The sequence below is a fragment of the Carcharodon carcharias genome, chromosome 1 (assembly GCF_017639515.1).
Source record: "Carcharodon carcharias isolate sCarCar2 chromosome 1, sCarCar2.pri, whole genome shotgun sequence".
Classification (NCBI taxonomy): domain Eukaryota; kingdom Metazoa; phylum Chordata; class Chondrichthyes; order Lamniformes; family Lamnidae; genus Carcharodon; species Carcharodon carcharias.
The window spans coordinates 5,448,755-5,474,806 of record NC_054467.1 but is presented as its reverse complement, the minus strand read 5'-3'; the positions used below and the strand labels follow the sequence as shown (position 1 = coordinate 5,474,806).

The 26,052-nt window shown below is 50.3% G+C and overlaps 1 protein-coding gene across 1 annotated transcript; it reads right to left on the bottom strand.

Moving 5' to 3' along the window:
* Positions 1–5,976: 5,976 nt before the first annotated feature.
* On the bottom strand, positions 5,977–25,792 carry LOC121281233 (deoxycytidine kinase-like). Its single transcript, XM_041194046.1, has 7 exons — positions 25,711–25,792; positions 22,716–22,831; positions 18,906–19,099; positions 17,812–17,959; positions 14,748–14,863; positions 11,420–11,519; positions 5,977–6,060 (listed from the first exon to the last, which is right to left on the bottom strand). The coding sequence occupies exons 1-7, from the start codon at positions 25,790–25,792 to the stop codon at positions 6,034–6,036; spliced, it is 783 nt and encodes a 260-aa protein (XP_041049980.1). The 3' UTR covers positions 5,977–6,033.
* Positions 25,793–26,052: the final 260 nt, after the last annotated feature.

Sequence of the window (26,052 nt, the reverse complement as noted above, 5' to 3'; positions counted from 1 at the left end):
TTAATCTGTATCTTCTCTCCACAGATGCTGCCGGACCTGCTGAGCTGTTCCAGCCTTTTTTTGTTTTTATTCCAGATTTCCAGCATCCGCAGTATTTTATTTTGGTTTCACAGATTGGACCTGATGATGTGTCTATTCCTGAGTACTTTGAACATGGTTTATTTGTGTAAACATTTGTAGTTGTTTTCTCCAAAGTTACTACTTCCCTTAAACAGGACTTCCTGAGTTAACTGTTCCTAATCCCTTTAGATTGTAGACTTTATTAATTTTTCTAAACTATAATTAACCGATCCCTTTACCTGTCACCCTGATCATTAAAGTTAAACCTTATTCGCACATGACTTGATGTTACTGTCACCTAATTCTTTACACAGGTTTATAACACACAGAGACTGAAGGCAGGAGACAGGTCAGGTTTACCTCATCCTGTTTATTTTGGAATGGTTGTTGCTGGAAGATGCAAGGAAGTTGGAATTATTAACCCTTAATTCCCCTGGATGTAAAACACAGTCTCCTCCAGACTTTCAGTCAGTTTGTGAGGTTCCCTCGGCACTCCCCTCCGACCCCTGGGGCAGAGTTTTACATCCTGTGGGTGGTCGGGCGAGCGGGCACCTGACCCGATCGGGCGTGAAATCAGAGGGGAAGGCGTGGGGCGAGCGCCCCAAAGCCATCGTGCACCTGGGCGACATTTCACTCGGCGCAAAAGCCAGAAGCCCACAATCAAACGGGGCAGTTAAACCCATAACCGTGCAACTGACACCAGCTTCTTGTGGCTCGTCCAACATTACTGTTATGGAATAAAATAAAAATAAAGACCTGTGGCTGGCGGTTTTTAATGATTGCGACGCACGGACATATTCCGGCAGCTTTTTGTAGCTTTATTTCATCGCTTAGCTGCAGGTCCACAGCTCCCTGAGGCAGCTCTCTGCCTCCTCTCTCTCTCTCTCTCTCTGGCAGCGCTCACCGCGGTGACATCATTGCCCGCCCGTCTTCCCTGACCCCACTCCGGCAGCGCTGACCTCTTCAGCGCATGTTTCACACGGGCTGCCCGTTAATTGGCCGATCAGCGTGAAATCGCAGTCAGGGGCCGAACACAGGCCGGGGCCCGTTTTCTGGCCGCTTCCAAGCCCACCAATCGCACACGCCCACCCCCAAGGGGGTTTGAGCCCACAATCGAGGCTGACACTCCTGAGGTCGGTGCTGAGGAAGCCCTGCAGTGTTGGAGTTGCTGCCTCGCCACTGAGATGTTAAACAAGGCCCAGTCTGCCCTCTCAGGTGGATGTCAAAGAACCCGTGACACGGTTTGAAGGAGAGCAGGGGGAGTTCGTTCTCCAAAGTTTTCTGGCCGATATTTACCAGTCAACCAACATCACTCAAAACGGATTATCTGGCCGTTACCACAGTGTTCATTGTGGGATCTTTGCTGTGCACAAATTAGTTGCTGCATTTCCTATATTGCAATTCATTGAAGCGTTGGGGATATCCTGGGGTTGTGAAAGATGCTATAGGAATGCAAGTCGCCCTTTCACCGGTGACATTGAACCTGCATTAAGCCGACGGGTGGATCTCCTCTTGCCTCCTGTTGTAGGTTGGCTTCACCAACCTTCTGGTGAACAGAACACCCCCACTCCTTACCCTCACCTCACCACTAGGGAGGTGGGTGGGCACTGGAGAAGGTGGCACAAGTCTCAGCCCTCCTGCAGTCTGTCCTTTAGCGCTGCATCTGCACTTTAATAATAGCCCACTTGAGACATGAACAATATTCCCAGTTAAAACCACCCTCCAGCGCAGGTGAAGGTTCTGTTTGAAAGCTGATTAGTTATACGGCGCTGCCCTCTGGTGGTGTGACCTACATGATTAATGTTTTCCCAGCTGGAATGGCCTGAGCTCTGTCTGGATGTATGACATCGCTGATTAATTCAGTAAAGTGTTTTGATGCCCCTTAACAATGACTCATTTTAATCATATTTATTTGAAACTAGAAAGTGAAATTTAATCATCCAGGCACCACAGTGCAGTGATTGGTGTGTCACACAGTTTCACTTCATCCAAAACACAGTTGGGAAGTTTTTTGCAATTATTATGTCCAAATTCTAAACCCCTGGCTCCTGCAAGCTTGACTCCCTCTGCAGACCTGCCAACTAACTGATCCCGGGCTCAGCAGTAATACACTTCCCTTTGCAAACACCCAGGAAAAGAACCAGCTCCAAACCCTCCATCAATCCTGCTGCACACCAAGTGGTCAGAGCACTGCGACCAAACACTCACTCCCCTCCCCCACCACTTACCATCCCTTCATCCCCATCCCCATTCCCAAAGGTGTTTAACCCCCCCCCAGGAGAGGAAGGAAAACCCATTTATAAAGCACCATCAGCACCACAGATACCCCAAAGCGCCTTACAGCCAGTGAAGTACTATAGAAGTGAAGGAAACTCAGCAGCCAATATGCACACAGCAAGATCCCATAAACAGCAATATATTAATGACCAGTTAATCTGCTGTTTGTGATGTTGATTGAATGTTGTTTATTGGCCAGGACAATGGGGGGAACTCCCCTGCTCTTCTTCAATATAGTACCATGTGATCCTTTACACCCACCTGAGAGGGCAGCCGAAGCTTCAGTTTAACATCTCATCTGAAAAACAGCACCTCCTTCAGTGCAGCGCACCCTCAGTACTGACCCTCTGACAGTGCAGCACTCCCTCAGTACTGACCCTCCGATAGAGCAGCACTCCCTCAGTACTGACCCTCTGACAGTGCCGCACTCCCTTAGTACTGACCCTCTGACAGTGCCGCACTCCCTCAGTACTGACCCTCTGACAGTGCAGCATTCCCTCAGTACTGACCCTCTGACAGTGCAGTGCATCCTCAGTACTGACCCTCTGACAGTGTAGCGCTCCCTCAGTACTGACCCTCTGACAGTGCAGCACTCCCTCAGTACTGACCCTCTGACAGCGCAGCACTCCCTCAGTACTGACTCTGACAGTGCAGCACTCCCTCAGTACTGACCCTCTGACAGTGCAGCACTCCCTCAGTACTGACCCTCTGACAGTGCAGCACTCCATAGTACTGACCCTCTGACAGTGCAGCGCTCCTCATTACTGACCCTCTGACAGTGTAGCGCTCCCTCAGTACTGACCCTCTGACAGTGCAGCACTCCCTCAGTACTGACACTTGGACAGGGCAGCACTCCCTCAGTACTGACACTCCGACAGTGCACCCCTCCCTCTGTACTGACCCTCTGTCAGTGCAGCACTCCCTCAGTACTGACCCTCTGACAGTGCAGCACTCCCTCAGTACTGACCCTCTGACAGTGCAGCACTCCCTCAGTACTGACCCTCTGACAGTGCAGCACTCCCTCAGTACTGACCCTCTGACAGTGCAGCACTCCCTCAGTACTGACCCTCCAACAGTGCAGCACAAATCAGCACCCAGAACACCAGCTGGCAACAGAAGTTCATTCCCCTCTGGGACAAGTGGAACTGCCCAATATCTGGACTAGTTTCCACTCCAAACCATTAGCAACCGAAGTTCAGGTGCAGCACCGTGGGAGCGCTCCACCACAGCAGGAAGCATTAAACCATGGTACTGTCACACTCCATTACCAAACCATTGACTGAGCCCAGGCTGTGTTGCCCATGTAGCCTGGTCTCAGCTATCAAATGATCTATTGAAGTGCAGAGGGCAACAGTCTGATAATGAACAACACCAACTTGCATTTATGCTGAATTGCACTTGCATCTTTCTGGCAACTTTAATGTAACACCTTCACAAGACCATAACTTAGACAAAATCTGACACCCAGCCAATAGGACAGCTTGGTCAAAGATGTAGATTTTAAAGAGCATCTTCATGGAGAAAGGAGAGGTGGAGGTGGAGAGGTTTAGGGAGGGGATTCCACAGCTTGGGGCCCAGGCTGTGTGTTTGAGCGATGGAGAAATAGGGATGTGCAAGAGGCTAGATTGAGGGAGCTCGGAGATCTCGAAGGGCTGTGGGGTTGGCAGAGATTACAGAGATAGGTGTGGTGAGGGTGCGGGGAGTGGGTAGGTCATGGAGGGATTTGAAAATGAGGATGAGAGTTTTAAAATTGTGGCGTTGCAGGACTGGGATTCAGAGGTGATAAAAAGTCAGGAAAATGACTAAAGGAATCAGACTTTTAATATAAGACAAAAAATACCTGGAAAAACTCAGCAGGTCTGCGGAGAGGGATACAGTTAGCATTTCGAGTCTGAATGTCGGACTTGAAACGTTAACTGTATCCCTCTCCGCAGATGCTAACAGACCTGCTGAGTTTTTCCAGGTATCTTCGTTTTTGTTCTAGATTTCCAGCATCCGCAGGATTTTGCTTTTATTTCAGACTTTTCATATAATTGATTTCATCTTAAAAAACTTGTAACTTTGTCTAAAACCTTCTTTATTTAACATTTATGAGGTCATCATTTGAAGTTATCTATTCCCAGTTCAGTGCATTGTTTCTAGAATCATAGAGCAATTATGAGGACATTTAGCCCCTTTGTGTCTGTGCTAGCCCTTTGAAAGAGCTATCCAATTCGTCCCACTCCCCTCCCCTTTCCCCATATCCCTGCAGATATTTCCTTTTCAAGTATTTATCCAATTCCCTTTTGAAAGTTACTATTGAAGCTTCTTTGGCTGCCCTTTCAGGCAACACATTCCCAATCTTGACAACTCGCTTACAAAATACGTTCTCTTCATTTCCCCTCTGATTCTTTTACAAATTACATTAAATCTGTGTCCTGCAGTTACCAACCCTCCTGCCACTGGAAACAGTTTCTCCTTATTTTCGCCATCAAAACCCTTCAGGATTTTGAACCCCTCTATTAAATCTTGCAGGCTCATGATTTTGAAAAGAGCGGTTTGCATGTTCAGCCAATGTTTGACCACAGAAGCCGCACCATCCCCCTGTATGGTCATCTTCCAGGAAATGTCCACAATATCTTCATTGTATGGCAGTCTGTTATATACATGCAGCTACATCAAGTGTACATCACCGAAACTGTCCTTTTTTGCCCAACTGGTCTATGCCGTCATTTATGCTCCATATAAGCTTCCTGTCACTGTCCTTCACCTCATCCCATTCTGCTAACTGTTGATGACAGTGAACGAGTCATTAATGCTGTCAAAATTAAATTTCTGTCTCCTAGGTTCAGTCAAGGATCTGTACTGAGGGAGAAGATGTGGCTTTCAGGAAACCAATGTTATCTTTCGCATCCATGGTGACTGTATACCCGTCAGCAGGTTAACACTTCCACATATCTCGGAGCCTGTCTGCTAGTCTTTGATTGCACCCTCCACACATCCCTGGCACAAGTGCAGACTCGATGGGCCGAAGGGCCTCTTCTGCGTTCTGTGATTCTGTGAAGTGAAAAGATAAATGAAAGGGCAATGGTTGTGTTCAGTGCCTCAGATTGCACCTCCCAGAGGTTGTGGTGACTCCAACTTAGGTTTTGCCCAGTGCCACACACTCACGGACAGAAGTGCCTGGGAAGAACAGATTGGCTCAGGCCAAAGGTCAGGTGGGTTTTGTGCTTAAGTTATTCCCTTCACCACTCAATACATGTCTAGCCTGGCAGCTGCAGACCTCGGTCAGTGGGTGGTTATGACCATGACCAGCCTTGGAATGTTCCAGTGAAGAGGCCCCCCCCCACCCCCGCCAGCCACCTAATAATCCCACTGTGACCATCATCAGTCAGAATGTTAGCCCAATCGTACTGCTATAGACAAAAATATACATGTAATCACAAGCTTAATCCATTGTGTGATGGCAGACATTGATGTAAGGAAGATCATATTTATTGTGTTCTCTGTTTTTGTTCATTAAAAAACAATTAACATAAAATAGCTATGTCATGATGTCTAGATGTTATTCGTTGGTAACAAGAGACTGCAAAGTTTACATGGTAATAAACTAATACATGAGAAGCAGAAATGTTAAACATCCTTATTTCATCAGCTGTCGGGCCTTACGTTTCTCCACCGCCGCCCAATGTCTTGGTTCCACGGAATTTAGGTGCATTAAATGGAGTGTAGAAATCCCTTGATCTGTAAAAGGAAAACATGTTAAAACATTTTAATGGGCATAATCACAAGTCCAGAAAGTGGCTAGTGGTGGAATTTCACTAAACAGGGATTTGGTTCAAAGATAACAGGAAATAGGAGCAGGAGGAGGTCACTGAGCTCCACAGGCTTGCTCCATCATTCAATAAGATCACCCTCTACCTCAACTCCACTTTCCCACCCTATCCTCACATCCCTTCATTTCTGTAGCACCCAAAAGAATCTATCGATCTCCTCAACATCCTCAACAACTGAGCATCCACAACTCGCTGGGGCAGAGAATTCCAATCCCCTGACTGAAGGCATTTTTTCTTTGCCTCAGTGCTTAACGGCTGCCACTTTCATGCTGAGATTAGGGTATAATGTCCTGCACCTTGCAGCCAGTAAAACAATGGCCTCGATCTTCTGGTCCCCAGACCGTGGGCAGCCAGACATCCCACCCCAGATGCAGGTCAGGACTTGTGGAAGTCCCGATGCATTGACCTCCCAGGGAATTACCCAGAAAGTTTGAACATCTGATGAAAAACTCGCCTGCTCCTCAGGACCATCTGCAAAACTCTCCAACTCTGAGTTAGAGCCGAAGACTTTCAGACATTTCCGTAATTACCCAGGAAATGTTAAAGAGAAAAATCCTGGGCAGGATTTTACACTGATCGGCTGATCGCGCGCCACACCCGATTGGGATGTGAAGTCGCCTGAGATGGTGTTGGGCGAGAGTCCAGATGTCAACCCGTGCTCCTGTGACACTTTGGTCGGAAGGACTGTGCTAAAGTTGGAAATGTGCCCGCTGACAATTAAGAGGGAAATTAAGCCAATTAACGGAGCAATTGTCTCCAATTTTTCATCGTCCACCCAATCTTATGGCCAGACGGACTTTACGTTTTTCATGTAACCTCATCCAAGGGCAGGATGAGGTTTCCATTATGGAATAAAATAAAAATTAAACCCTGTGGGCAGCACTTTTAGAATCTATATGTTCAGGTTCCTGATTCTGATGCCTGGGCATTTTTGTCCAGCTTTTTGAAGTGTTTTTTGATGGTTTTTGGGTCTGCAGCTCCACAAGGCAGCTCTCTGCCTTCAGGATGTTTTCTGTCAGCGCTCCCCCCGCTCACACATTGACCCCAGCGCCTGCCCTTATCCCATCCCTGCCCCAGCAGCGCTGAGCTTATAGTGGGCACATCACGCGGGCTGGCCATTAATTGAAATTGCTTTCGGGGTCCGATCACGGTTGGGGGTCTGTTTCCTGGCTGACCCTGGGCCTTCCCATTACCACCGCCTGCCAACCTAAAGATTCAGGCCCTAGCCTAACATCTGAGTCACTACGGAACTGAATCTCCTAATCACTCACACTGACCCCCAGCTCCCCTCTCAACCTCCGATTACACCCCCTGACCCCCTGATTAACCTTACGACCCCCCTGACCATGCTAACTCCAGACCACCCAACGACCTTCCAGACCTGACCCAGCCCAACTAGCCCTCAAACAGACCTGACCATCCCTCAACCCACCTACCCACTTAACCACCGACCCACCTCACTCACCTACCACCCTACCCACCCACCACCTCACCTACCTACCTCCTCAACCCACCTACCCACTTACCCACCGACCCACCTCACTCACCTACCACCCTACCCACCCACCACCTCACCTACCTACCTCCTCACCCATCTACCCACTTACCCACTGACCCACCTCACTCACCTACCACCCTACCCACCCACCACCTCACCTACCTACCTCCGCACCCATCTACCCACTTACCCACCGACCCACCTCACTCACCTACCACCCTACCCAACCACCACCTCACCTACCTACCTCCTCAACCCACCTACCCACTTACCCACCGACCCACCTCACTCACCTACCACCCTACCCACCCACCACCTCACCTACCTACCTCCTCAACCCACCTACCCACTTACCCACCGACCCACCTCACTCACCTACCACCCTACCCACCCACCAACTCACCTACCTACCTCCTCAACCCACCTACCCACTTACCCACCGACCCACCTCATTCACCTACCACCCTACCCACCCACCACCTCACCTACCTACCTCCTCACCCACCTACCCACTTACCCACCGACCCACCTCATTCACCTACCACCCTACCCACCCACCACCTCACCTACCTACCTCCTCACCCACCTACCCACTTACCCACCGACCCACCTCATTCACCTACCACCCTACCCACCCACCACCTCACCTACCTACCTCCTCACCCACCTACCCACTGACCCACTGACCCACCTCACTCACCTACCACCTTACCCACTCGCCACCTCACCTACCTACCTCCTCAACCCACCTACCCACTTACCCACCGACCCACCTCACTCACCTACCACCCTACCCACCCACCACCTCACCTACCTACCTCCTCACCCACCTACCCACTTACCCACCGACCCACCTCACTCACCTACCACCCTACCCACTCGCCACCTCACCTACCTACCTCCTCACCCATCTACCCACTTACCCACCGACCCACCTCACTCACCTACCACCTTATCCACTCACCACCTCAGCTACCTACCTCCTCACCCACCTACCCACTTACCCACCGACCCACCTCACTCCCCCGCCACCCTACCCACCCACCACCTCACCTACCTACCTCCTCACCCATCTACCCACTTACCCACCGACCCACCTCATTCACCTACCACCTTATCCACTCACCACCTCAGCTACCTACCTCCTCACCCACCTACCCACTTACCCACCGACCCACCTCACTCACCTACCACCCTACCCACCCACCACCTCACCTACCTACCTCCTCACCCACCTACCCACTTACCCACCGACCCACCTCACTCACCTACCACCCTACCCACCCACCACCTCACCTACCTACCTCCTCACCCACCTACCCACTTACCCACCGACCCACCTCATTCACCTACCACCCTACCCACTCGCCACCTCACCTACCTACCTCCTCACCCACCTACCCACTTACCCACCGACCCACCTCACTCACCTACCACCCTACCCACCCACCACCTCACCTACCTACCTCCTCACCCACCTACCCACTTACCCACCGACCCACCTCACTCACCTACCACCCTACCCACTCGCCACCTCACCTACCTACCTCCTCACCCATCTACCCACTTACCCACCGACCCACCTCACTCACCTACCACCCTACCCACCCACCACCTCACCTACCTACCTCCTCAACCCACCTACCCACTTACCCACCGACCCACCTCACTCACCTACCACCCTACCCACCCACCACCTCACCTACCTACCTCCTCACCCACCTACCCACTTACCCACCGACCCACCTCACTCACCTACCACCCTACCCACCCACCACCTCACCTACCTACCTCCTCACCCACCTACCCACTTACCCACCGACCCACCTCACTTACCTACCACCTTATCCACTCACCACCTCAGCTACCTACCTCCTCACCCACCTACCCACTTACCCACCGACCCACCTCACTCACCTACCACCCTACCCACCCACCACCTCACCTACCTACCTCCTCAACCCACCTACCCACTTACCCACCGACCCACCTCACTCACCTACCACCCTACCCACCCACCACCTCACCTACCTACCTCCTCAACCCACCTACCCACTTACCCACCGACCCACCTCACTCCCCTGCCAACCTACCCACTCGCCACCTTATCCACCTACCTCCTCATCCACCTGCCACCCTACCCACCCACCACCTCACCTACCTACCTCCTCACCCACTACCCACTTACCTCACAGGCCTACCCATCCTACCTCCCTGCCCATTCACCCACTTACCCAATTCACCCATTTCATCCATTCACCCATTCACTGATATTCATACTGGACATTTAAACTTGCCCATATGGTAGCCCGTGCTATAAAAAGTGGGCATGCCCAGCGTTTCTTCCGATGCTATAGCGCAGCGATGGAGTTCTCCAATGGTTGCCACAGTCTGCATTTCCTTGCAGACCCAGCCAGAAATGCAGAGCGGTGTCAGGGAGCAGAAAGGTACAGTCGGAGCAGCAATCTGGTGCCGACTGCCACTTTGCAGATGTTCCAGGCTGGCGTCTCGGCACAGAGAGCCACTAGATTTGGAATTCCTCTCTGAATCACACCAGTTTCTCTAAGAGGCTCCTTAAAACCTACCCCCACCTTTCTGACCAAGTTTTCAGTCACCTATTCTTTGGCTCCACATCAATTTTTGTCTGATTATATCACCAAAAGCCCCGATGTTTTTACTACACTAAATGTGCTGTATCAATGCACGTTTTTATTGTCATTACAATATTCTAAAGCTGATTCTGTGTCCCATTCATTTATCTAGCCATCGAAAGCTTACCTTGCTGTACCTTTGTAACATAGATAGAAATTATAAAGAGAACCTGATTTACCCAAGTTACATGTCACAGAATCACTGAATCATAGAAGCTTTACAGTGCAGAAGGAGGCCATTGGGCCCATCAAGTCTACACTGGCTCTCTGTAACAGCATTCCACCTAGTCCCACTCTGCTGCCTTATCCCCATAACCTTGCACATTCTCTCTCTTTTTCAAATAGCAATCCAATTCCCTTTTGAACACCTCGATCAAACTTGCTTCCACCACCCTCTCAGGAAGTTTGTTCCAGACTCCAACCACCCTCTGGGTGAAAGATTTTTTCCTCACATTACAGTTACCCCTTCTGCCAATTATTTTGACTCTGTGCCCTCTAGTTCTTGATGTTCTCTTGAATGGGAACAGTTTCTCACTATTTACCCTGTCCACTCCCCTCAGGATCGTGAATACCTCGATCAAGTCTCCTCTCAACCTTCTTTTCCCCGAGGCAAACAGTCCCAACCTCTCCAATCTGTCCTCATAGCCACAGTTCCTTAACCCCGGAATTATTCTTGTGAATCCCCTCTGTACTCCCTCCAATGACTTCACATCCTTCCTCAAGTATGGCACCCAGCACTGGACGCAGTACTCCAGACGAGGCCTAGCTAGTTTATACAATAGACCTGATTTGCACATTTCAGTATTTTCGATTATTAATATTTTTCTTTTTAATTACATCATCCTAGTTTCATAAAGACAGGATACAAATATTCTTGGGCATTGGGTAAAATAATTTTCATAATAACGTTCTAAGCAATATAGATACAGCTGCACACTGTCTAACTTCTGTGAAGGAGTTTATTTTATAACGTTTTCCGTATCTAAATTAAATCAGGGTTAGTTTTTGCGAGGTTTAAACTCTCAACAAGCATCACTAGCACAGGCGTTCTGGTCGTTGCTGTGCATAAATTGGTTGCTATGTTTCCTATGTTACAATAGTTGTCTGTATTCTAGTACCTTTTCAATGAGGTCATGACATTTTGCTTCATTCCCTTTGAAATCTTCATTAACATCTAATGTCAAAACTGGAACTCTATTCAAGTAGTCAAAGTGAAGCCTGAAATTAGAACATTAAATAAACCGAGAGTCAAATAAACCAATACTTTCCACTCCAAAATTACCCAAGCCTGGATATTGTCCAGGTCTTGCTGCATTTGCACATGGACTGTTTCAGTATCAGAGGAGTCGTGAACGGCGCTGAACATTGTGCAATCATCAGCGTGCGTCCCCACTTCTGACCTTATCATGGAAGGAAGGTCATTGATGAAGATGGTTGGTCTGAGGACACTACCCTGAGAAACTTCTGCAGTGATGTCCTGAAACTGAGGTGATTGACCTCCAGTGACCATAGCCATGAGTATTGCTTAAACAGGCATACTCTAGGACTCCGTCTCCAACAGCACTATGGGTGTACCTACACCACAGGGATTGTAGCAGTTCAAGAAGGCCACTCACCACCACCTTCTCAAGGGCAATTAGGAACAGGCAAAAAAACTGGCCTAGCCAGCAATGCCCACATCCCATAATTAATTTTTTAAAATGTCAAAGCTTTTCGTCTTGCACTCATCAGGGCATTTGCAAGAATACCAAATGTAAAGGGAACAACAAGTTATACTTCATGAGAAGAGAGTGCTGATTTGTTGGCATGTGGACTCTGCTTGATAAAGGAGTTGCTGTGGAGAATGCACCGATTAACTGATAACTGACAGGAAACTACCAAGCTTTGCTTAAATTCAAACCAGGCAGGTTGACCCTGATTGGTCAAGGCATTGCCGTGGGAAATGAACGAGAAAATGACTGCCACCTATTTTTTTCAGCTGAAACAGGTGCAATGTGGGTACATGTTCTTTCTGTCCACAAAGAACAGGACCCTGTACTAATACACGTAGTGTCCAGTGCGCATAAGTGAGCCACACTGTCAGCCTGACTGATAACCTTAAATTGGTTGTCAGTGTAATTCTTAGCACATTAAGGATTGTTTATCAAATGCTGTCCAATAGAGGAATCACATCTAATATTGGACACGGTTTTGAGTTTTCCAAACACAGGCTGGTTAGGTGTGGTCAGTACAGTGGAAGGGACATGCTGCCAGTCTTTGGGACTTAGGGCCTACATACCCAGCATCACACTGACACTGAAATTCATATACCACATTACCCATTTGTGTGATAGACAGAACGTCTTTTTGGCTTGATGGTAGTGTCCTGTTAGTGGTGAATACCACTCATGTTGCTACTGCACAGTAGCAGCGTGAAATGACTAGCTTCACCTGTTGCTCAAATTTCTTACAGCTCCATGCGCTATAAGATTGGCCTTATCGGCAACCTTGTAAATAGAGGCAGAGCCACTTGCTCACCATGCAAGCTTGGTGCTGAAATAGGGCCATCAAAGGCATCCTGCAGGATAAAGGCTACTCTGATCAGACCACTGCTCACGGTATATCACACAAACTCATGAATGGGCCAAAGGCAGCTACTTTTGGTCCTGAAAAGTGCCCAGTCTACTTCAGAGTACCCTGTGGGGGTGGGGTGGGGGGGGGGGGGGGTAATATATCTCAAAAACAAGTGAAGTTATCCATTTCACACTGGTACTTACAGTGTGGCACACTTACGCGCGCTGGACGCTACATATATTAATACACGGGGCCCTGTTCTTTGCAGACAGAAAGAACATACACATTGCACCTGTTTCAGCTAAACAAAATAGGTGACAGCTATTTCCTGGTTCATTCCCCATGGCAATGCCTTGAACAATCAGAGTCAACCTGCCTGGCTTGAATTTAAACAACACTTGGCAGTTAACTGTCAGTCATCAGTTAAATGGTGCATTCTCCATGGCAACACCTCTACCATTCAGAGTCCATTTGCCAGCCAATCAGCACTCTCTTCTCATGAAGAATAAATTGATGTTCCCTTTACATTAGGTATTCTTGAAAATGTCCTGATGAGTGCAAGACGAAAATCTTCGACATGTGTCTTTATCAACAGTACACAAGTTCTGTACTACGAAAATATAAACCACAACCATCTTCCTTTGTGCTAGATATGACTCTAACCAGTGGAGAGTTTTCCCCCTGATTCCCATTGACTCCAGTTTTGCTAGGGCTCCTTGATTCCACACTTGATCAAATGCTGCCTTGATGTCAAGGGCAGTCACTCTCACCTCACCTCGGGAGTTCAGCTCTTTTGTCCATGTTTGAACCAAGGCTGTAATGAGGTCAGGAGCTGAATGACCTGGCAGCAGTGAGCAGGTTATTGAGTAACCCTGGCGGAAACCAAACTGGGCGCCAGTGAGCAGGTTATTGCTAAGCAAGTGCCGCTTGATAGCCCTGTTGATGACCCCTTCCATCACTTTACTGATGATTGAGATTAGACTGATGGGGCGGTAATTGACTGGGTTGGCTTTGTCCTGCTTTTTGTGTACACAACATACCTGGGCAATTTTCCACATAGCTGGGTAGGTGCCAGTGTTGTAGCTGCACTGGGACATCTTGGCTAGGGGTGCAGCAAGTTCTGGAGCACAAGTCTTCAGTACTGTCGCTGCAATGTTTTCAGGGATGATAGCCTTTGCAGTATCCAGTGCCTTCAGCCGTTTCTTGATATCACGTGGAGTGAACCAAATTGGCTAAAGACTGGCATCTGTCTTGCTGGGGACCTCCAGAGGAGGCCGAGATGGATCATCCACTCGGCACTTCTACCTTATCTAACGAATATTTTCTTATTTGGCTTGCTTTGTTTTATAATGCTCCTGTGAAACAATTCGGGATGCTTCTCTATTTTAAAGGCGCCAAATGAATATAAATATAAAATAAGTTGTTGTTGTTGTTGTTAAGGTAATTAACAAAAGAGCCAGAGATGACACAGGAGAATTTTCATTTATGTAGCAAAATGTTGTAATTTTTAACACGTTGCCTGAAAAGGGGGTAGAAACAGATTCAGCAGGAACTTTCAAAAGGGAAATTGGTTAAATGCTTGAAAAGGAAAATGTCCAGGGGGAGTGGGACTAACTGGACAGCTCTTTCAAAGAGCTGGCACAGGCCCATGGGTCCAATGGCTTCCTTCTGTGCTGTAAGATTCTAGCTCCACTTAACACCCCTATCATTCTAACGCTCTCAGTGCCCTCATTGCAATCTTCCTCTGCTGCTGCTGTTTTCCCCTCAGCCTAACCTGTGCATTTGTTAGGGCTTTGGTTCTGAATTGAGTGTAGCAGAGATGCCATTAACCTTCACACTTCAAAACTCAGACGCTTAGAAAAACCCGGAGAAAGTAAAGGAAGTTGCTCTTGCCGTGTAGTCCTGTGTTGCAGCCAGCACTCATGTTTAACATGAAGCTTCTCCAGATACTCAATCGGAATTTCCTTCTCCTCTTGTCGACCTCTCAGGGTCAGTCTCTTCATACAGTTCTGAAAAGCAAAGAGATATCTCGTCTCTCCATTTCCGATAGCCCCAGTACAAACCTCTTATCTTCCAAAACGTTCTAATTCTCACTTCGAAAGTTATATTCTCATTATCTCCTCTCACCTGCCCAATAGCATTTACCATATTTGACACGATGGCAATGGCACCACTCTCCCCATCCCTGTCACCATCAACTACGAATCGACTTGCCTTTCTAATTCTCTTTCACTCTGTATATAACCTTGAGTTTAGTAGCTCACTGTGTGGATGGAGTTGTGTCTCTTCATTTCACCATGCAACACATTCCAAAGCCAAAATTGTTGAATCCACTGAATGAGCGCACACACACGTTTCTCTATTAGCTTAAAACAATTCTCCAAACCAATGCTTGGTTTGTGCATCAAGTCACACTTTGAACCTCTGAGAATTGGGTTTGAATGCATAACAAAGCCAATGGGATTAAGTCCCCTCTCTCTGTTGATTACAAGATCCAATGTGGAATAGATTGAAACAATTGGATCCACTAGATGGATTAAAAAAAGACTTCAGGAAGACACTTGGGAGACTCCCACTCACCACCCCCACGACCACCCCACCCTCCACCCCAACCCCCCCCCACCACCGCCACAAACATAAATGGCTCCCCAACCCCACAAGATGTCAGCTTTGGCTCTGTTGATAGCACTCTCACTTCAGGGTCAGAAGGTCATGGGTTCAAGTCACACTCCAGTGATTTGAGCACAACACCCACCCAGGGAGTGCTGCACTGTCAGAGGGTCAGTACTGATGGAGTGCTGCACTGTCAGAGGGTCAGTGCTGAGGGAGTGCTGCACTGTCAGAGGGTCAGTGCTGAGGGAGTGCTGCACTGTCAGAGGGTCAGTGCTGAGGGAGTGCTGCACTGTCAGAGGGTCAGTACTGAGGGAGTGCTGCACTGTCAGAGGGTCAGTGCTGAGGGAGTGCTGCACTGTCAGAGGGTCAGTGCTGAGGGAGTGCTGCACTGTCAGAGGGTCAGTACTGAGGGAGTGCTGCACTGTCAGAGGGTCAGTGCTGAGGGAGTGCTGCACTGTCAGAGGGTCAGTGCTGAGGGAGTGCTGCACTGTCAGAGGGTCAGTACTGAGGGAGTGCTGCACTGTCAGAGGGTCAGTACTGAGGGAGTGCTGCACTGTCAGAGGGTCAGTGCTGAGTGAGTGCTGCATTGACAGAGGGTCAGTACTGAGGGAGTGCTGCACTGTCAGAGGGTCAGTACTGAGGGAGTGCTGCACTGTCGGGGGGTCAATACTGAGGAAGCACTGCACTGTCAGAGGGTCAGTGCTGAGGGAGTGCTGCACTGTTGGAGAGTCAGTACTGAGGGAGTGCTGCACTGTCGGGGGGTCAATACTGAGGAAGCACTGCACTGTTGGAGGGTCAGTGCTGAGGGAGTGCTGCACTGTTGGAGAGTCAGTACTGAGGGAGTGCTGCATTGACAGAGGGTCAGTACTGAGGGAGTGCTGCACTGTCAGAGGGTCAGTGCTGAGGGAGTGCTGCATTGACAGAGGGTCAGTACTGAGGGAGTGCTGCACTGTCAGAGGGTCAGTGCTGAGGGAGTGCTGCATTGACAGAGGGTCAGTGCTGAGGGAGTGCTGCACTGTCAGAGGGTCAGTACTGAGGGATTGCTGCACTGTCAGAGGGTCAGTACTGAGGGAGTGCTGCACTGTCAGAGGGTCAGTACTGAGGGAGTGCTACACTGCCAGAGGGTCACTGCTGAGGGAGTGTCGCACTGTCAGTGGGTTAGTACTGGGGGAGCTCTGCACTGTCAGCAGGTCAGTACTGTGGGAGTGCTGCACTGTTGGAGGGTCAGTACTGAGGGAGATCTGCACTGTCATTGGGTTAGTACTGGGGGAGCTCTGCACTGTCAGAGGGTCAGTGCTGAGGGAGTGCTGCACTGTTGGAGGGTCAGTGCTGAGGGAGTGCTGCACTGTCAGAGGTTCAGTACTGAGGGAGCTCTGCACTGTCAGCGGGTCAGTACTGAGGGAGTGCTGCACTGTCAGAGGGTCAGTACTGAGGGAGTGCTGCACTGTCAGAGGGTCAGTACTGAGGGAGTGCTGCACTGTCAGAGGGTCAGTACTGAGGGAGTGCTGCACTGTCTGAGGGTCAGTACTAAGGGAGTGCTGCACTGTTGGAGGGTCAGTACTGGAGGGGTCTGCACTGTCGGAGATGCTATCTTTAAGGTGAAACTGTAACCCATGACCCTATGTTTTTTGCGGTTTTTTATTGGAGGTTTTGTGGCTGAGGGTGATGGGTGTAACAGGTTTTCAGAGGGTGATGGGGGTAACAGGTGTTCAGAGGGTGATGGGGTAACAGGTGTTCACAGGGTGATGGGGTAACAGGTGTTCAGAGGGTGATGGGGGTAACAGGTGTTCAGAGGGTGATGGGGGTAACAGGTGTTCAGAGGGTGATGGGGGTAACTGGTGTACGGAGGGTGATGGGGTAACTGGTATTCAGAGGGCGATGGGCGTAACAGGTGTTCAGAGGGTGATGGGGTAACTGGTGTACGGAGGGTGATGGGGTAACTGGCATTCAGAGGGTGATGGGGGTAACTGGTGTACGGAGAGTGATGGGGGTAACAGGGGTTCAGAGGGTGATGGGGGTAACTGGTGTTTAGTTGTGATGTTCCAGCAACATGAGCATTAGGGACAAGGTTGATGGAGCAGCTGTTTCTTCCCTGCCATTATTTTTCAGACATCCATGTATTGTTAGACTCGAGTCACATGTTGCCCAGGGCAAGTGAGGTGTTGGCAGATTCTCTTCCCTGAAGGACATTGCTGAAGATGATGGGATTCAATCCAGCAACTTTAATGGGTGATTTTTCTAACAATAGCCATTAGTGGCTGGATTTATTGGGCACAATCTAACGAGCTCTTGATAACCAGTTCGGTTGTATAACTGCCAGCAACAGACCATCAGACAATCTCACCTCAGGTGTCACTCGAAGATAGATGATGCCATCGAGCTCGATATTTTTACCAAAGCAGCTGTGTATCCAGCCATGCCAGTCCTGGTACATAATCCATTCAGTCTCATTGATACAATCGGATTCGTACAAGTTGGAAGCAAAGACATATCTGTCATTAAAAAACAAATTCAGATGCAGTTTAACATAAGTTTTCCTGTTTGCTGTTCATGTTGTGCTGCTTAACTCAGAGATTTTTATCATATTGATCACCCCAGAAACCACTGTCAATGAATTATTTTAAATCTAAATCCTTTTTGCTTCCTCTAGTTCCTTCCTCGACCTTGAAGGCATAACTTTGCTCTCCCCTGGGTGGCCATTCCCCATGTGTCACCCTGGATTATGTGTTCAGCTAGCTATTCAACCATGAGTGGAAGCACATTACCTGATACTGTTCTTACCTGACTTCCTCACACAGAAGTGACTGAACAGTGTTCGCAAGCGGAGTTTGCCTCACACTGGCTTTGTCTTCTCTACGTACAGTACAAATTCAAACCTAAATTTGCTTATGATGCTGCTACAAAGAAAGAGAGACCTGTATTTACATAGTGCCTTTCACAAACTCAGGGTGTCCCAAAGCGCTTTACGTTCAGTAAAAGAACTTTTTGAAGTGCAAACCCTGTTGTAATGTCGCAAACACAGCAGCCAATTTGCACACAGTAAGCTCCCTCAAACAGGAACGTGACATTCAGATAATCAGTTTTAGCGATGATGATGATTGAGGGATTAATATTGTCCAGGACACTAGGGGAGAGCTCCTCCCCTGCTCTTCCTCGAAATAGTGCCATGAGATCTTTTACACCCGCCCAAGAGGGCAGACAGGGCCTCAGTTTACTGTCTTCTCTGAAAGACGGTACCCCTGACAGTGCAGCACTCCCTTGGCGCTGGGAGTGTCAGCATGGATTTTGTGAGTTTCTAGAATGGGACTTGGACTGACAACGAGGTGAGAGTGTTTCACATTGAGCTACGGCTAACTCCTGGTACAGCTTCACTTAGCCTGTGGGATACAGAGAGATGGTCAAAGTGCACAGAGTGATGTATCCTGGATACTTCATTACCTGTCACTGTACAGAGATCGCTCAAAGAACTGAACTGGACGGGCAGAATCTTTCATTCTGTCGCTGAGAGATTTGAGCTGTGACCGTATACGACTTAAACAGGCATAACTCTGGAAGGTGTAGGACCAGCGTTCAGGTTTATCGTACATCATCTGTAGGAGGTTTCCTCCACTCTTTTGCGATGCCGTCAGCTCCTTCAACACATACAAGCACACAGAGTTAGGTTTAAACCAACATGAACCCCTCATCACAGGAAAAATACCACCCCAAAAAAAAAGCAAAAACTTTATGAAACTCTCTTCAGAAGGAAGCACCCCTTATGGGGCCCAGGAACATTCAGCCCTCTCACAGACGTTCATTTGCTAGCGCGGAGGATGAGATCAAGAGATGGGAACCCCCGACAATTCATTCTCCTGTCTGGACGCCATCTTTTGATGAGGTCTCTCCCGCGGGTCAGGTGGATATGATAAACCCCACAGCTGCTACCTTAAGGAAAAGCAAAGAAGCCCTCCCCAGTGTCCTCGTCAATATTTATCCCTCAATTAACATCGCCACATAGGATCTGGTCATTATCGCGTTGCTGATTGTGAGACTTTACAATTCTGCAAATTGGCTGCCCAGTTTTGTACATTGCAGCCATGGTTACACTTCACAAGTACTTCATTGGCTGAAAAGCATTTTGGGATATCCTGAGGTCGTGAAAGGCACTATATAAACCTAAGTTCTTTCATTCTTTCTTCCCTATTGGGGAGTGACGGTGGAAAGGAGGGGTCTGATCTGACATGGCGTTATAACAGATTCTCTGCTCGAATACTCTCCCTTTCCTCTTCAGACGAAGGTAACTGCATCAGGGAAATAACTATTAGGTTATGAAATTAATTACCAGTGTGGAACGAAGCTGCAACATTCTCGGGTACAGGATCTGCTGAGAAAGATTCAGCACCGTTCTGCAGATACTAAACCCAGACCAATTGCTGCTACTGAAGGACGTAACAGAGGGGAGTGGATTAGCTGCCCATACATTAACTGCTGATCCCCCATGATAGGGTACATGAGTGGGTGCTGAAATCAGGAGCCAACCTGCCATTTGGAAATAGATCATTAAAGGTTACCAAGCCAATTGGCACTGGTAATGCAAAGCCCACATCTTAATAAGGGTGAGAGCGGACAGTGGGGTGGGAGGGGGCAGTGGGGTGGGAGGGGGCAGTGGGGTGGGAGTGGGCAGTGGGGTGGGAGTGGGTAGTGGGGTGGGAGGGGGCAGTGGGGTGGGAGGGGGCAGTGGGGTGGGAGTGGGCAGTGGGAAGGGAGTGGGCAGTGGGGTGGGAGGGGGCAGGGGGTAGTAGTGGGCAGTGGGGTGGGAGGGGGCAGGGGGTAGTAGTGGGCAGTGGGGTGGGAGGGGGCAGTGGGGTGGGAGTGGGCAGTGGGGTGGGAGTGGGTAGTGCGGTGGGAGGGGGCAGTGGGGTGAGAGTGGACAGTGGGGTGGGAGTGGGCAGTGAGTTGGGAGTGGGCAGTGGGGTGGGAGTGGGCAGTGGGGTGGGAGTGGGCACTGGGGTGGGAGTGGGCAGTGGGGTGAGAGTGGACAGTGGGGTGGGAGTGGGCAGTGTGGTGGGAGGGGGCAGTGGGGTGAGAGTGGACAGTGAGGTGGGAGTGGGCAGTGAGTTGGGAGTGGGCAGTGGGGTGGGAGTGGGCAGTGGGGTGGGAGTGGGCAGTGGGATGGGAGTGGGCAGTGGGGTGGGAGTGGGCAGTGGGGTGGGAGTGGGCAGTGGGAAGGGAGTGGGCAGTGGGGTGAGAGTGGGCAGTGGGGTGGGAGTGGGCAGTGGGGTGGGAGTGGGCAGTGGGGTGGGAGTGGGTAGTGGGGTGAAAGTGGACAGTGGGGTGGGAGTGGGCAGTGGGGTGAGAGTGGGAAGTGGGTTGGGAGTGGGCAGTGAGTTGGGAGTGGGCAGTGAGTTGGGAGTGGTCAGTGGGGTGAAAGTGGGCAGTGGGGTGGGAGTGGGCAGTGAGTTGGGAGTGGTCAGTGGGGTGAAAGTGGGCAGTGGGGTGGGAGTGGGAAGTGGGGTGGGAGTGGGCAGTGGGAAGGGAGTGGGTAGTGGGGTGAGAGTGGGCAGTGGGGTGGGAGTGGGCAGTGGGGTGGGAGTGGGCAGTGGGAAGGGAGTGGGCAGTGGGAAGGGAGTGGGCAGTGGGGTGGGAGTGGGCATTTGGGCGGGAGTGGTCAGTGGGGTGAAAGTGGACAGTGGGGTGGGAGTGGACAGTGGGAAGGGAGTGGGCAGTGGGAAGGGAGTGGGCAGTGGGGCGGGAGTGGGCAGTGGGGTGGGAGTGGTCAGTGGGGTGGGAGTGGGCAGTGGGGTGAAAGTGGACAGTGGGGTGGGAGTGGGCAGTGGGGTGGGAGTGGGCATTCGGGCGGGAGTGGTCAGTGGGGTGGGAGTGGGCAGTGGGGTGGGAGTGGGCAGTGGGGTGGGAGTGGGCAGTGGGGTGGGAGTGGTCAGTGGAGTGAAAGTGGACAGTGAGTTGGGAGTGGTCAGTGGGGTGGGAGTGGTCAGTGGGGTGGGAGTGGACAGTGGGGTGGGAGTGGTCAGTGGGGTGAAAGTGGGCAGTGGGGTGGGAGTGGGCAGTGGGGTGGGAGTGGTCAGTGGGGTGGGAGTGGGCAGTGGGGTGAAAGTGGACAGTGGGGTGGGAGTGGGCAGTGGGGTGGGAGTGGGCATTCGGGCGGGAGTGGTCAGTGGGGTGGGAGTGGGCAGTGGGGTGGGAGTGGGCAGTGGGGTGGGAGTGGTCAGTGGGGTGGGAGTGGGCAGTGGGGTGGGAGTGGTCAGTGGAGTGAAAGTGGACAGTGAGTTGGGAGTGGTCAGTGGGGTGGGAGTGGTCAGTGGGGTGGGAGTGGACAGTGGGGTGGGAGTGGTCAGTGGGGTGAAAGTGGGCAGTGGGGTGGGAGTGGGCAGTGGGGTGGGAGTGGTCAGTGGGGTGGGAGTGGGCAGTGGGGTGGGAGTGGGCAGTGGGGTGGGAGTGGGCAGTGGGGTGAAAGTGGGCAGTGGGGTGGGAGTGGTCAGTGGGGTGGGAGTGGGCAGTGGGGTGAAAGTGGGCAGTGGGGTGGGAGTGGTCAGTGGGGTGGGAGTGGGCAGTGGGGTGGGAGTGGGCAGTGGGGTGGGAGTGGGCAGTGGGGTGGGAGTGGGCAGTGGGGTGGGAGTGGTCAAGCCGCTTTTAAGACACAGATGTTTGAAAAGCAGGAAGGGAGAGGTGGGTATGTCCCTTGTGGGGGACATTATGCCCCCTGGGGTCTCCTCAACAAAAATTTTACCCATCCCGCTTTGTTTCCTTCTGCCTGGCCTCCATAGTCAGCCTCCCCCCAACCCTCACCCCATAGCCCAAGCTGCCCAACCCCTCCCTGCCCAAAAGGCCCAGCTACCTGGCTACCGTGTTATCTCCTTCTCATACCAGGGTCAGCTTGGTGTCCTGGCAGCGCCCACTCTGAGGTCTGGCACTGTCAGGACTGCCGGTGCTGCCAGCCAATCGGATTGGCTGACAGGTCTCGTGGGCGGGACTTCCTCCTGCTGAGGGGCAGAAGATTCACTCTCCGCTCGTTTGGCCTGCCCGGGGTTTGGTATGACCTGCTGTGTGAGCTGCGTTCAGGTGTGGTGGCTGCCTGCCTACCGTCCTTCTCGGGGGGGGGAATTGAGCAGCTTGCTCCCCACCCCATCCCCCTCCCCACCACCCCCACCCCATCTCTTCCCCCCCGCACCACCCACCCCCCCACCCCACACCCCTCCCCCAACCCTCCTGTAATACTCAGCCCCTCATCTCAGCAAAAAAGCCTCTTACCTCAGAATCTTCTTTCTCAGTTTGCACATTACACCAACGCGCAATTGGCTCGGCTACCACATCCCAATCATCGCTGGCTTGTCCTAGTATCTGGACCAATGTTGATTTTCCAGCAGCTGTGAACACATTTTAAAGCACCATTCAACTGTAGCAGCTCCTCGTTTAAATAAGCAATTCCAAGGTAAAATCCGATTGAATGGCGGAGCAGGTTTGACAGGCTGAACGGCCTAATCCTGTCCCTTTGGTGAAAGGGAGGAATTCACAAGGCTGCAGGGAAAGAGCAGGGGCTACTTGGAGGGCTTTTTCAAAGAAGCCAGCACAGGCACGATGGGCTGAATGGCCTTCTTCGGCGCTGTATGCTATGATAATCTCTCCAGGCAGTTTCATTTTTCATTAAAGATTAGTTTTAGAAAGTGCCATGCCTAAGTGCCTGTTATGTTTGTAACAATAGCTTGCATTTATATTCCACCTTTAATATAAGCATTCTGAGGGACATTGATACGAAACCCACGTAAGGTGGTATTGGGATAGGTGACCAAAAGCTCGGTTAAGGTGGTAGATTCCAAGGAACATCTTAAAGGGGCAGAGAGGAGGAGAGGTTTAGAGAGGGAATTCCACAGTTCAGGGCCGAGTCAGTTGAAAGCACGGCCACCAGTGATGAAGTGGTTAAAACAGGGAACTCGCAAGAGGCCAGAATTGGGACGGGCGCGGTGATCTCTAAGGGTCGGGGGCCTGGGGAGGTTACAGAGACAGGGAGGGGCCAATCCATGGAGAAATCTGAAACTAAGAAGGAGAATTTTAACATGGAGGTGTTGCTGGACCGAGAGCCAATAGGTTAGCGAACACAGGGAGCCAACAGGGAATGGTGCGAGTTAGGATATGCAGAGTCCTGGAGGATCATAGGGCTGCAGGATGTGTAGATGGACAGGATTTAAGTAATTTTTTAAAATTCATTTACAGGGTGTGGTCTTCGCTGGCTGGGCCAGCATTCTTTGTCCGTCCCTAATTGCCCTTGAGAAGGTGGTGGTGAGCTGCCTTCTTCAATTGCTGCAGTCCATGTGGTGTAGGCACATCCACAGTGCTGTTAGGGAGGGATTTCCAGGATTTTGACCCAGTGACAGTGAAGGAACGGCGATATATTTCCAAGTCAGGATGGTGAGTGACTTGGAGGGGAACTTCCAGGTGATGTTCCCATCTATCTGCTGCCCTTGCCCTTCTAGATGGTAATGGTCTTGGGTTTGGAAGTTGCTGTTAAAGGAGACTTGGTGAATTCCTGCAGTGCATCTTGTAGATGGTACACACACTGCTGCTACTGTGCGCCGGTGGTGGAGGGAGTGAATGTTTGTGGATGGGGTGCCAATCAAGCGGGGCTGCTTTGTCCTGGATGGTGTCAAGCTTCTTCAGTGTTGTGGGAGCTGCACTCATTCAGGCAAGAAGAGAGTAGTCCATCACACTCCTGACTTGTGCCTTGCAGATGGTGGACAGGCTTTGGGGAGTCAGGAGGTGAGTTAATCTCCACAGGCTTCCTAACCTCTGACCTGGTCTTGTAGCTGCAGTATTTATATGGCTAGTCCAGTTCAGTTTCTGGTCAATGGTAACATCCAGGATGTTGATAGTGGGGGATTCAATGATGGTAATGCCATTGATTGTCAATAGATTCCTTCAGTATCTGAAGAGTGGCAAATGGTGTTGAGCAGTGTGCAATCATCAGCGAACATCCCCACTGCTTCATCAATGACCTTATGATGTAAGGAAGGTCATTGATGAAGCAGCTGAAGGTGGTTGGACCTAGGACACTACCCTGAGGAACTCCTGCAGTGATGTCCTAGAGCTGAGATGACTGACCTCCAACAACCACAAACATCTTCCTTTGTGCTAGGTATGACTCCAACCAGCAGAGAGTTTTCCCCCTGATTCCCATTGACTCCACTTTTGCTAGGGCTCCTTGATGTCACACTCAGTCAAATGCTGCCTTGATGTCAAGGTCAGTCACTCTCACCTCACCTCAGGAATTCAGCTCTTTTGTCCATGTTTGAATCAAGGCTGTAATGAGGTCAGGAGCTGAGTGGCCCTGGTGGAACCCAAACTGGGCGTCAGTGAGCAGGTTATTGCTAAGCAAGTGTTACTCGATAGCACTGTTGATGACCCCTTCCATTACTTGATGATGGAGAGTAGACTGATGGGGCAGTAATTGCCAGATTTGATTTATCCTGCTTTTTATGTACAGGACATACCTGGGTAATTTTCCACACAGCCAGGTAGATGCCAGTGTTGTAGCTGTACTGGAACAGCTTGGCTAGGGGAGCGGCAAGTTCTGGAACTCAAGTCTTCAGTACTATTGCCGGAATATTGTCAGAGCCTTAGTCTTTGCAGTATCCAGTGCCTTCAGCCATTTCTTGATATCATGTGGAGTGAATTGAATTGGCTGAAGACTGGCCTCTGTGATGCTGGGGACCCCGGAGGAGGCCAAGATGGATCATCCACTCGGCACTTCTGGCTGAAGATTGTAGCAAGTGCTTCAGCCTTATCTTTTGCACTGATGTGCTGGGCTCCCCCATCATTGAGGATGGGGATATTTGTGGAGCCTCCTCCTCCAGCGAGTTGTTTAATTGTCCACCACCATTCACAACTGAATGTGGCAGGGCTGAAGAGTTTTGACCTGATCCATTCATTGTGGAAACACTTAGCCCTGCTTTTATTTTCGAATTTGTGTCTCGAAAAACAGCTTGTGGCAAAACAAAGCACTGTACTTTAAAAGAGTGGACTTTCACTTTAAATATCATGTATATTAAACCATCTTGTGTCCACCTCAGCTCTATGTCTGAAATTCAGATCATGGACAAGAATCGTTGCAACACAGGAGCTGAATGCAATTAAATTGCAGACGGTGGTAGACCTATCGAGTTCTCCCAAAGGGGGGCCAAGGCTCTGACAGGCAGCCTTGCTTGTTAAAGACGCTTCATTGTCTGGCTATGCAAAGGGCACCATCACTCACCTATATTCCCCTCGATGGAAACTTTCCTGGGTTTGACGCTGCTAGACTCATATCGGCTTCTTTTGCTCGGGGGAACCGCCATAGCCTAGACTGGGGCTGAAAATGAGAGTGTGAGATGTGATTTTAACCTCTCGTCCCCTTCTCTCTCTCCCTCTCTCTCTCTCTCACTCTCCCTCCCTCTCTCTCTCTCTCTCTTGCTCTGTGCACTGAAGCAATCCAGCTGGGTTAGTGAGAGTTAGTGACAGGAAGCACATTCTCTCTCATTCATTCATTCATTCTACAGCAGCTCGATGTGTGCCTGTGACTTCAGGAAGTCATAATAACAGTTTTGCTAAAACCACC